Source organism: Oreochromis niloticus, linkage group LG22 (assembly GCF_001858045.2).
Source record: "Oreochromis niloticus isolate F11D_XX linkage group LG22, O_niloticus_UMD_NMBU, whole genome shotgun sequence".
NCBI lineage: Eukaryota > Metazoa > Chordata > Actinopteri > Cichliformes > Cichlidae > Oreochromis > Oreochromis niloticus.
Window position 1 is genome coordinate 36089428 of NC_031985.2, and position 12082 is coordinate 36101509.

The 12082-nt window shown below is 42.8% G+C and overlaps 1 protein-coding gene across 3 annotated transcripts; it reads right to left on the reverse strand.

Moving 5' to 3' along the window:
- Window positions 1–1132: 1132 nt before the first annotated feature.
- Window positions 1133–9334, reverse strand: hsf1 (heat shock transcription factor 1). 3 transcript variants are annotated; one of them, XM_013267287.3, is made up of 15 exons: window positions 8927–9334; window positions 7077–7185; window positions 6047–6183; window positions 5644–5768; window positions 5496–5571; window positions 5264–5325; window positions 4886–4958; window positions 4599–4717; window positions 4337–4518; window positions 4108–4258; window positions 3404–3475; window positions 2825–2930; window positions 2697–2750; window positions 2546–2591; window positions 1133–2460 (listed from the first exon to the last, which is right to left on the reverse strand). In XM_013267287.3, the coding sequence occupies exons 1-15, from the start codon at window positions 9044–9046 to the stop codon at window positions 2279–2281; spliced, it is 1614 nt and encodes a 537-aa protein (XP_013122741.1). In that variant the 5' UTR covers window positions 9047–9334; the 3' UTR covers window positions 1133–2278. The 3 variants fall into 3 exon arrangements, with proteins under 3 accessions (XP_013122741.1, XP_013122740.1, XP_013122742.1); XM_013267286.3 differs by having other exon boundaries at window positions 4108–4261; XM_013267288.3 differs by lacking the exon at window positions 3404–3475 and having other exon boundaries at window positions 4108–4261.
- Between the last annotated feature and the right edge of the window lie 2748 nt (window positions 9335–12082).

The following is a 12082-nucleotide window of genomic DNA, read 5'->3' on the forward strand; positions in this document are numbered from 1 at the left end:
ACATAGTGAGTGAGAAAGGTGACTGGAAAGGAAAAACTCAATGCATCATGGGAAACTTCACAGCTGAGCTTCACTGAGGCCGTTTATCAATGCCCAAGTACGCGAGTACGTACTCGCGTGCTCGGTGAGTACGTACTCGCCGAGAACGCACGGGAGTACGTACCCGCCGAGAACGCGAGCACGGACTCGTGGGCCGTTTCTCAATTCTCAAGTACGCGAGCACGGACTCGTGATTTGTAGTCGGAACACCAGCGTACGTGATGATGTCACAGGTCCGGAGTTTTTACTGCCGTCCCCTCCTAATTTAACTGTGAGTAACATGTTATGAAGCTTAACTGTAATCATAGCCAAACCGGTTTACTCAGGAACAAATAAAACACTGAAATGAACCAAACATTAACATTTAGAAGTGATCTACGTGACCTATATATCATTTTTAACCTCAGTAGTGAAACCTCTATTAATAAAAATAGTGTACATGTACATACCTTAATAAAAACAAGCAGGTGAGATGTTAGAACGCTTTTATTTCTATTCTAGTGGACACTCAATACTATAGACAGCTGCTGGGGTTTCTTTAACCTGAGTAGTGAGAAGACCGCGAGCGGGGGGGGGGCGATGTGCCGGGAGTCCGCTGTTGAGTTTTGGACGAAATGCATTCTGGGATATATAGCTGTCCCAAGTCTACACCGATGCATGCTCGATAAAATGGGCGGATCGAGAACACATCCGGGACTTTTTCGCGTTCTCGGCGTGATGCGTACTTCGAATTGGAAGAGTACTTGGTCTCCGACTGATGACGTATCACGAGTACACGAGAACGCAAGTACGCACAAGTACGCATATTGATAAACGCCCTGAATGTTGTTAGAAAAGTAGCGCTTACTATAAAACATGTTTTCCTAACAGATCAGCTATCAGGCTGAAAACATGCTGGAAATAAACATAGTTGATGTAAAACTGAAACTCTGAACTTTACCTGCTCCTGACCAGGTAATATGTTCAGCATCAGTTAACATGGTGATTTAGCTTACTGACATATTCATTTCACTTTGTAGAGACAACTCAATATTACCAACCTTATGACATCATCACAGTTTGATTTAAATCAACCAATCATTCATTCACATGCAGCTGTTTAAAAACATTTTATTGAATCAAAATTTTACAGTCAGAATACATCAACATTTCATATGCCCTTTGACCCCATCTTTGTCCTCTCTACACGTGGAGCGCCATCAGGTTAGCCTGGAGGACTCGGGTGGATTTACCACTTGCCTTAAATTAAAAATCTTAAATAGAATTGTACTAATTGTACTAACAGACGTGTTAATACTCAAGGGAGCTTCCTGTTTGTTCAGCTCTGACCATGTGACCAATAAAATATCCTCAGAACTAGTTGTTTCTTAGCCATCAAAGAGACGACTGGTTCAGGTGAGCCATAGGTGACTTAGCATACAGAAAAGCTGCTCAGTAAGAATGATGACATCACAGATGAGCCCTGTATCACAGCACTGAGCCTGAGATGTGGTTGAGCTCTCGGCCTCTGTTTAAACTTTAACCAAGTGAAACTGTGAGGAATGTTAACCCTGTGTCTGATGACATAACAACGTGCAACCCTGACCAATTCAAACAAAGTTTCCTTAAACTGGACTTGCAAATACAAACACAATTGGCAGCACAGATCATCATCTGGTTTCTGTCAGTTACCTTCAGAGTTTCATCCATGAAGCTTCTGCTTCTGCAGACAAGAATCTCAAACCTGATCCAAAGCATGTCTAATACACAAGTCAAAAAAGGCTCTCATACCATCTCAGACATGTCTGCATTATTTCTGAAACATGGGGACACAGCAGTGAGCAGTGTTGTGAACTCATGTTTCGGGAACAAACTGAATAAACATAAACTGATGGAAACAAACTAATGAGAAATAATACTGATTCACAGGGCTCTTTCATATGGGTGGGCAGTCAGACAGGTCGCACACAGCACTTGTTGATAAAACTCAAAAAATATTCTGATTCTTTTCAATCTACTTTACACAAGAAAATAAAGACGACCATAAAATCTGACTTCAACATGCAAAATGCATTCAACAGCAACAAAGGCTTCCATTTAAGCTTCAACAAAGAAGAAAAGAACAAGAGTAGAAGAAGACAGATTAATATCAATAACATCTGTGTAATAAAAACACAACCTTTGACCTATTGACTGTTCTCATCTATTGCTGCAGCTGAGTCAGCGCTCAGGTGTCACTTTGCTATGGTTACTCAAGAGGTCAGAGGTTGGAGTCCAGATTGGCGTGGTTCAACAAGGTGGTGCCTGGGTCCTCGGTGTGGGGGTCAGAGCTGAGAAACGGCTCCGTTTCCAACTCCAGCAGCGCTGGCAGGTCGGCCCCGCTGTCTGCCAGGCCTATTGATTCAGACGTTTGGACAGGTGTATACTGAACCAGCTGCTTTCCTGCACCAATAAGAGAGCAGCACAGTGTCATTACATGACAGTAGATAGGTAGATGGACCAACCACTGACTGAAGGCATGACTCACCTGTTCCGCTTTCTTCACTTCCCTTAGGAGCTTCATCAGACAGCAGCTAGTGGGAAACCGTAACATCAGTGAGACAGGTCTGACATCATCAGTAACACTACGCTCTAATTTTTGAAATAGCAGACAAAAGAATGTGAAATTTGCAACTCACGTTATCCAAACTGTCAAGGTCAAAATCTGCAGGCGAGCCAGATGAACTGAAAAACTAAGCACACACAGTTAGTGACACACAAACACAAGTGATAATAATGTGAGGTGGTAACAGGAAGTAAGACTAACCTCAATAAGTGGAACTGTATCGAAGGAGAACGTCTGTGTGTTGAGTATGTTCTGCAGGTTCTCTAAGCTGCTGTCGATAGTATCCACATGATCCAAAAGCTCAGACCTGAGGCACACAGGTGAGACAGGTTTGATGTTAGGTCGCATGTCTTCCGGTATTCTACATTTTCCTTTATGTCTGTAGAGATCCAAACTAATACATGATCTACATCTCAACTGTTCCATACAGGTGAGCTCAGTCTGAACCTGCCAGCTTTCTGCTATTAAATAATCTTATGCCCAGGCTCCACCCCTCACCCTGGCCACACACAGTATTTCCTGTAGTCAGAACACGCCTGAAACATTTCCTGCTGTGAGCCATCTGAGAGACCTTTTTTGACCTGTTGACCGGATTACTTACTTCTGCCTTTAATATTGACCAAATATAATCAATTAACTAGGTCATGAGCTCTGACATCTGATCAGCTAAAGAAGCAGGACCTCACACATTTGACAAGAAGAAAATGCAGAATGTCACCAGAAGACTTCAAAACATTCATAATTACAAATCAATAATTGTTTGTAGAGTTAGTGATTCACTTGTCAGGTTGTGCTGAAAGGAACCGCCAAACGTCAGGTGGGAGTCCACCTGCAGAGGGAAGGGGGCGGGGTCTGAAGGAAGCACAGGGGTTTTAATGACACACTTGTCCTGCAACAGGACCATTACCTAAAATGTAAGACAAACTGAAACCACACCATGGTTAATTAAGAGGCTTTCAGACAGGCAGTGCTGCACTTGCCATTCAAGTGGGCTGAATAGGAGGAGTTTTCTAAACTTGTAGCACAAACCTCAGACTGAGGTCTAACTCGCAGACTCCTGACAGGAGCTTGCAATCTGCATTCAGCAGAACACTTCCAGTTTCCTGTCTGAAAGCCACTTTACAGAAAGACACCCAGAATGTCAGGGTGACGGATGCAGTGGGTGGGGCAGCTGTTCAGGGGAGCTGCAGGTGGTTGTCGGGGGAGTTTCTGGAGAGATGCTGGGTAAGCTGTCAGCACAGGGTGACGGCTTCCCCAGCGTAAGGGTGTACTGAGGACAGTTTAATAGACAGTCTATTGAGACGGTTTGTTGGGCAGCTCTTTGCAACCTCGAACACAGTTTCAGCTTTAGTCAGAGCAGGGCCACTGTTGGGGAAATACTTGCTCTTGGTAAACGCTCATAGTAGTTCATCGCAGGTGGTACTAACACTATAAGAAGTCTCTATGAATGTTTCACAACTGCATACTGGTGTAGTCACAGTTACCTGTCAATACAGGCAATGGCTTGACATTTCTTCTGAGGTGTTGTTGGGCTGGGGGCTGTGTTTGCTGTGGTAACGGAGGTGAGTGATTGAGTGGATGAGGCAGAAGTCAGGGGGCCAGTGGAGACGGAGCTCATCACCACAATGGGACTGGCTGCTGAGAGAAAGATTTTTATTTACCAAAAATGCGCTGAACAGGAATCAAACTGCTGACTACAAACTTAATGTCTACCTGTGGGAGCACTGCTCGTGGAGGTCACTGGGGTGGGTGGCTCATTCTCCTCTAGGATGGAGTTAATGAAGGTGGTGGGGGAGAGGGGCGTGTCCACTGGTGCAGCCACTTCCTCCAGAACAGGACACACCTCCACCTCCGGACTGGACGGTTCCTCTTTGATATCGACTGATTGGCTCTCTCTGCAAGGAGGTTATGCACTCTGACTTCTGAAGGATCAATCACTTACTGACTAAACAGGACTGATCTGATCGGTACTCACCCTTGGTCCGTCCAATCACTAGCCAATTCATCTGAACCAGATGTGGCCATGTCTGTGATGTCAGAGATGATGGGTCCTGAAGTCACAGAGGTGTCAGCTGAGAAGAGATTGGCTGCAGCCTGAAATGAAAAACACAAAAGCACAAGTGACCTCTACAGGCCAAGTGAGGACAAACATCTGCACAAGTAGATATGAAGAGTCTAGTTTTCAAAGCTAAAGCTAGAAAATCAGCTAATGTCACTCTGAAAGATAATCACTGCTGCCTGTGCATGTCTGAGACAGGTTACCTGCTCCAATGAGAAGGGACGGCTATATTTGGGCATTGAGTGGGTGTTGCCAGAGTCGTTGAGCATCAGAGGACTGCAGAGAGGGTTAAAATGAACAAATGAAAATGCAAAACGTGTACAGAGGAAACTGAATATGAAGGTCAGGTATGAGGGGGAAATGGAACTGGTACTTCAAAATAAAAGCAAAAGTCTGAAATTTGGGCAGTTGGATCCTCATTTTATCACCTGGGAACATCTGCTCGTAATGTTATTAGCAGAGAAAACAGCATCCAATCTGCACTTTGAAATTATCTAGTGTCTAAGTCACAATTTTAGCATTTGTGGTACAGTGTAGCATTTGTTGTAGTATCTGTGGTATCAAAAAAAAAAAAAACTTGCATCTTCCTCTTGACTCCTAGCAGTCTGTTGGACTGAATGAGAGATACCAGGAACTGTATGAGCTGCAGAGAGAGAAAATGCAAAGAGTTCATTAATGTTAAGATAATGCCTGACAACTATGTGGCATCACTCTCCCCTGAGGTTTTCATATTTTTAGAGGGAAGGGACCACATCAGGTGTATTCTTATAGAGTTCTGCTAATTGGAAAGGTGTGGACAGTGAGAACAGGCACCTTGTTGACAACTTTCTGCTGCTGAGTGTGTTTCTGTCTCAGACTGGCCACCTCTCTCCACAGAGCCTCGTTCTCACTGAAACACAAAATCAGCCTTTAGTCAACACTGCTGGGTGGTTTCTAGCCTTGATTCTGGTTTGGTTCTTACTGTTTCATTGCGACGATCCTGGAGTCGATGGTTTCTTGTTTTCCCTTCATCAACTGGACATCGTTCAGGATCTTATTCACTTCCTCCGCACAGATTTTTGCATCATCCTGACGCACTGATGACACCTGTTCCAATCACAGCATACCGTTACCAAGGAGATGGACAGGACAGGTCAGATTGGGTTCTGAGTTCGTAGTACCACATGCGCAGCGATAGATTAAAGGCCACTCTGACCCCTCAGTAAGGGGGCTATACAAAGTATTTGTGATTGATCAGTTGTTTCCTGTGATGTCACACAGCACTCTGAATCATCACCTTTCAGAGGAAGTCCTGCAGAGTCTGCCTTTAGTCTATCACCTGTCTGCATTTTTAGGTATTCTCTGTTGTGTGAGTTACTACATACGTTGGTGACTTTGCGTTTGATGTTCTCCAGCAGATGTTCTTGTCCTCTGATGAAGAACGGGTGCTGAAACTCTGTGTCATCTCTCTCCGGTTTCACCAGACCACCCTGCTCAATGTGCACCACCTTACGGAAACCATCTGGGAGAAATACCATTACACCATGAATAATGGATGTGGATACTCGCTAATATCACAGCTCCTCTTTCTGGTTCTTCCATAGTCCAGAAGCCTTTGCATGCACAGTGACAGAGGTATAGCATGCACAGGTGGGCCGGTCCTTTTTTTCTATCCTACTTTTTTTAAAGAGGGTTCTGCTGAATGTTGAGAAAAGTTCAGCTTTTCAGCATACCAATCAACTAGCACTTCTTCAGTGACATGGAGAAAAAGAAGCTGCTCATGCACAAAGATCGTCGTGATGACTGATCAGCTTGATATACACAAACCGGTAGCTTAGCTCAGCGGTTCCCAACCTACGGGGCACAGACCAGTATCGGACCATGAGAGTTGAGGCTCGGGTGTGAAATTTATGGTTTTCAGGGTTTTTATCTGTTTTTATCGGTAACTCTGTTTCCCTGGGTCTTTTCCTGTGTGTTATGAATAAATGTTCTTTTTTTTTGGTACTGATACTCGTTTTATTTGTTGTATTTATCCGCGACACCTTAAAGGCCAGTCCGTGAAAATATTGTCGGACATAAAATAGTCTGTGGCGCAAAAAAGGTTGGGGACCACTGGCTTAGCTCATTAACTGCTATGTTAACTGCAGGCTACCTTGCCTTGTGAGGACTGGTTGTTGCTGCTATGACAATTACGGCAGCAAAGAAAAGCCGCTAAACACCAGACATTTGACTTATATCTCAATGTTTCTTCACAAAGCACGCCTGATTGGATGAATCTTCTTTCCCAAAAAATAAATCAATAACAAAAACATCTAACCTTCTGTTACACTGCCAAATAGTGATAGCCCCACCTCTGAACGATAGCTTGTTCAGAGGTGGGGCTAACACACTGATGATTCCTTGCTGGTTACTCACACATGTTGAGTTGGCGGATGAAAGAGGCCATGTTGTTGTGCTTGAAGAACTTTGGCAGAACTTCTTTGGAAAACCGCCCCTGGTCGAACACATGGAAACTGGTACCACTCTTATACAACAAGAGAAAGAAAAAAAGAAGAAGAATCTGTATTATTGTGGTGGCTGTGATTCAAGATGCAAAGCAGGTCATCTGTTAATCAGAAGGTTGGTGGTTTAATCCCTGGCTGCTCCATTCTGGATGGCAAAGTACCCTTGGGCAACATATTGAACCCTGAGCTCAGGGTCCTCTTTGATGCGTTCATTAGCTTGTGACTGTTAGACAGAAAGCACGCAGGTTGAAAAAAAGTGTATGAATGTGTGTGAATGAGACATGGGGTATAAAGCACTTTGAGTACTTGAGTATTAAGGAATGTATAAGAACCATTGCATTTACCTTATAATCAACTGATAAAAAGAGACTATATACGCTCTTACGCTCAGGAATCTCCAGGAACAGATCTGAAAATCAGAGCACACTGCTAACACTTTAATCTCAGCTGTCTGCTCTCCAGCAGACTGTTTCTGAGCAGCTCAAAATTTATTGATTATTTTAACACTTTCAGGGTTTTTTGCACCTGCACATCAGGCACTGATGTATAGATTACTGATTGGAACTCAGTAATCTATACATCAGTATAGATTAAACAGAACTGTCAGAACACACTGCAGATGAAAGTGAACTCTTTGTTTTTCTTCCATGGATCCAAATAAAGATATAAAGAGAAACCATTAATTTGGGGGACTTGTGATCCATATCCTGCCGTGGCAGCTTCATTTAAAGGAGGAGGTGAAGAACAAGAAAGTGTTTGTTGTTAAAGCAAAAGTAAGTGCTACATAGCTAGCTTAACCCTTTCATGCATGAATTATGACAACCTCAATCAGGATTTTTTTCTTAAGTATTTTTATTCATCTTTAGGCATGAAAAAAAGATCTTTGAACTTCATTTCTTAAACATGTATTTTTCAAATAGTTTTTTTACATGTCCACTTAGGTGGACATTTGGAGTGGGTGGCAGCCCATATGGAAAAGAAATAGAAAAAACTTTTTCCAATGCCAGTTGGCAGTTGTAAATAAATGTTGATTACTGCATCCGATAGCCCAGCAACTATCTGGCATTTTGGTTTCTAGTTAAACTAGAAGACGTTCAAAGGGAGGTGGAGAGAAAAGGACCGCAGTACTGTTTTTGCCCTCCAGGTGGGCGTGTCGCAGTAATGAAAACCATGGATTAAAGGTGCATTTTCCTTTTTAAACTACACTTGGAAATTACACTTCAGACACTTCTTTAATCTGGTGTTACATGACCTTCAGCTGTGGGTGGAGCCTAATAGTTATGCAATAAAAAAAAACAAATAAACAAACAAAAAAAAAAAATTAGGAAAATAAAGATGGAGACCTTTTGGTGATAAGTGACCGATTTCAGTGCAACCTGAAATTAACACCTGCAGCTGTACAAGGTGTGGGCTATGACACTACAGTGACATCATAGGCAGTCATCAGCTTATTTGAATTCAGGCTTTATGCCAACCTCCAAAACAGCTGCTGGAATCAGTTTGTCAGAAAAACAACTGTCAACTGATAATTTACCGACTAGCTGATGATGTCTGATATCGTTTGACCTCTGACGTGAGCTCTGTTAGCCTTAATAGCTCACTGAAGCTAAGCTAACTGAGCTGACCTCTTTTTTTTAGTCAGTAAATAAAGTTTGTCAACAAACTTGTCTACATTCCAGTTTAAATAAAGTTGTGTCTGTTTCTGCTGTGTAAATAAAATTAAACTTGTCTGCGTTAGCTGTTAGCTGTTATCGTGCGTACCGGACTCCAACAGATGAGCGGGTCGGTGTCCGGGTCCTCCACCAGGGTCCACAATTTGGTCAGGAAGGCCGGGACGTTCCCGCTGCTCAGCACCGCTCCCCCTCCTCCGGGATATTCCATCTGAGAGACAAAAATCGAGCACACACCTGAGCTAACGACGCTAACAGCTAGCTGCGTCAGAAAGAAAACAACGAACTACGACTCGGGTCCCCGATCTGACTCGGACCGCGCCGGTTTGGTCCCGCTGCTGAACTCAGAGCTCCCCGCGGGGCTGCAAACAGACGTGCCGAACTTTATTTCACTTAGAGCCGCGATAACTCCGCAAATCCGATAAAACACAACTGCGCAGATAGCTGCCCAGCGCGGTCTGATGGCGTAAGCACAATACGTAACCCTAACGTTCTGTCGCGCTGTGATGTGATGAGCAGTAAGGCGGATTTTATTTTTTATTTTAAGCTTCATTAGCAATTCAGACATTACAGATTTAAATGAGCAAAAGACAATGTCAGGGGTGGTCGTGTAATAACAATTAGACACCCCCCCACCACCACCGCACAAATACATCCTGCGATAAATTACAGGTAGTAATAAAATAAAATAAAATAAAATAAAATACACTAGTAACTCTTTTACGCTACGTTCATACCTACATGGGTATTTTTGAAAACGCAGCTGTTTCTATGCGTTTGGGCCTTTCGTCGGCACGTAAACGGCGTTTCGAATCACTGAAAACGGAGATTTTTTAAAACTCCGTTTTTGCGTTTACGTGTGGACGAGGAATACAGAGTTCATCACGCAACGTCAAAGGTATGTGCCTTTTTTCACATCACGGTGTGCGCCACGTTATTGTTTAGATGAGATGAATTGCAGAATGGCAGATAGTAAGATTAACAGTAACAGTATTTTGTCTCTATCTTCAGGTTTTACACACTTACATATACACACGCAGTTACTGTCCCTCCATTTAGAAAGGCAGAGGCGTCATGGTGTAATTATTTTACGTGTAGTTGTTTTTTTCCTGTGTAATAATATTCAACATTGCTATCAATACATTTTTCAAAAATGCCTCTCTGTGCAAAATGGGTTCAAAAACATAAACAGCTGTGGGATACTGTTTGTCCGTGATTTGGACAGGGGGAACAAACTGTGGCAGGATCAGCCTGATATTATTTGTATCCCACTGTAACTTTACTGTATAAAGAGCTAACATGTCCAAAATGTCAGGAGTAGTTAGTTATTACAAGAAGTGTTCCTGAACTAAAAATCAAGAATGTGGGATACTGTTTGTCCGTGATTTGGAGAGCCCAGCGCTGCTCCCGACGCAGGGAAAACCAATTCTGCAGGGGCCCGTTCTTCGTACCTCGCTAAGTAAGTTAGCCGGATTTGAATGTTGACGATTTCGCGTGATCTTGGATCGTTCGGTTCTCCGAAGCTCATCTGGGACTTGCTGTCATAGCAACAGATCCGTAAGAGTAAGCCTGCTCGGGAGCAGGTTTACTTTATGTAAACAGGATTAGATCGCGGCCACTCAGGTATGTCCGCTGCAGTTTTATGAAAGCAAGAGCGACATTTCTCCACTGTTTTACCATAAATAAATATTATCAATGTAACTAAAGATAATGCAGCATTTGATTCTTTTATTGATTGCATACAGATACATACAGGTCATTTCCGAAAAAAAGGGAAATGTACTATTAACCATTCTATTACATGTAGTAGATCATGTCAGATGTAATTCATATTTTAGAGTAGTAATAGTAAATTACTACGTGCAATCAAGATGACAGACCACGGCTAAAAAAGCGAAAGTGGATTTGGGAAGTCTGTCGCAGCCATGTCCTGTCCGTTTGTACGCGAGCAAGGAAGGTGCAAGATTGATAAGGAGAGTTTACAGAATTTAGCGTATATTGCGGGATAGACGGGATCCTTTAGCTCAGCGCGACGGTGTGCTCATAGAGAGATATCGATTCTCCCGTGAGGGTATTATTTACTTTCTTCCTCCCCCTTTCTCTCTCTCTCTCTCTCCCTCTATATATATATATATAGATATATATATATCTATATATATACTTACTCCCGACTTACTGTGCATGCTTCAGTCACCCCTTGCATGGGAACAGGTAAAAGTGATGGAGTGTTATTCAAACTACACACATAAAAACCCACAATGTCAATAAATGTCACAGTACAAAAAGGGGTGTGACGAGGGGGTGCAGGACCACCACCTGTCTTTATTTGCTCTGCCCTTTTCTTGGTTGCTGTTATAAACAAACAGATTATTCCAGGGTCTCTTGTCATAGACTAAAAGCAATATAAGTGATAAATATTACCATTCTGTAGAATATTCTTATATTTCACTTTTACTTTTTCCCATGTTCTAGTGGGTCCTGTTGTGGCTCTAATGTGAAAGAGGATATGATGTAATATAATATACTGTGGTATAATATAATATCACATGATATAATGTAATATCACGGATCACTTACGAGTTTAATTTGTCAGCAACTTTCTGCCAGCCCTCTCTCCTTGCTTTTGCAGCCTTTGCAGTGTTCCCCTGCGTTTTAATTAAACTCTGAAACTCCTGCTATCCCTCAATCAAGAGTTCTTGCTCTGCTGCCGTGAGATACTGCGCGCGCTCCTTCGACATCTTCGCCGACCAATCACAGGGTTGCCGATCAATGTTTCTACTATCGATGCGTAGCCCCTTTAAAGCCACCCAGTGATCTCAGATTACTTCAGCCAGCTATACTAATCGTCAACAACAGGTGCGTTCGGAGAACCGGATTAGCGAGCTCAAAGTTAGCGCGATGATTTGATCTTGGATGTGTCATTTGATCTTGGATGTAGTAAGCGAGGTACGAAGAACGGGCCCCTGGGGAGACCTACCTTTGTTTATTTTCATACCGCGCTCCCCCTGCAATGGCTCTGCGCCCCCCCTAGGGGGCGGGCCCCACACTTTGGGAACCTCTGGGCTAGGGTTTGAATCACAAGATACCAAACAAGGAGCATAAATTTATAGTTTTATTGCTTTTATATTATGGGAATGTTGTATAGTTTTAAAATATTGTCTGGTTTCATTTATGAAGCATTGAAAAGACGGTTTTGCATTAGAAATTTTGGATTTATGTATATGAAATTTTAAGATTAGTAAATTAA

Bases quoted from the DNA above. Each gene is read 5' to 3' on its own strand.
- hsf1 (XM_013267286.3), bottom strand. From the start codon at position 9,046: ATGGAATATCCCGGAGGAGGGGGAGCGGTGCTGAGCAGCGGGAACGTC. The intron at 4,718-4,885 runs GTAACCTGTCTC...TTTTCATTTCAG, and splicing joins GTCCCTTCTCATTGGAGCAG to GCTGCAGCCAATCTCTTCTC. The intron at 2,461-2,545 runs GTGAGTCATGCC...TTATTGGTGCAG, and splicing joins AAGTGAAGAAAGCGGAACAG to GAAAGCAGCTGGTTCAGTAT.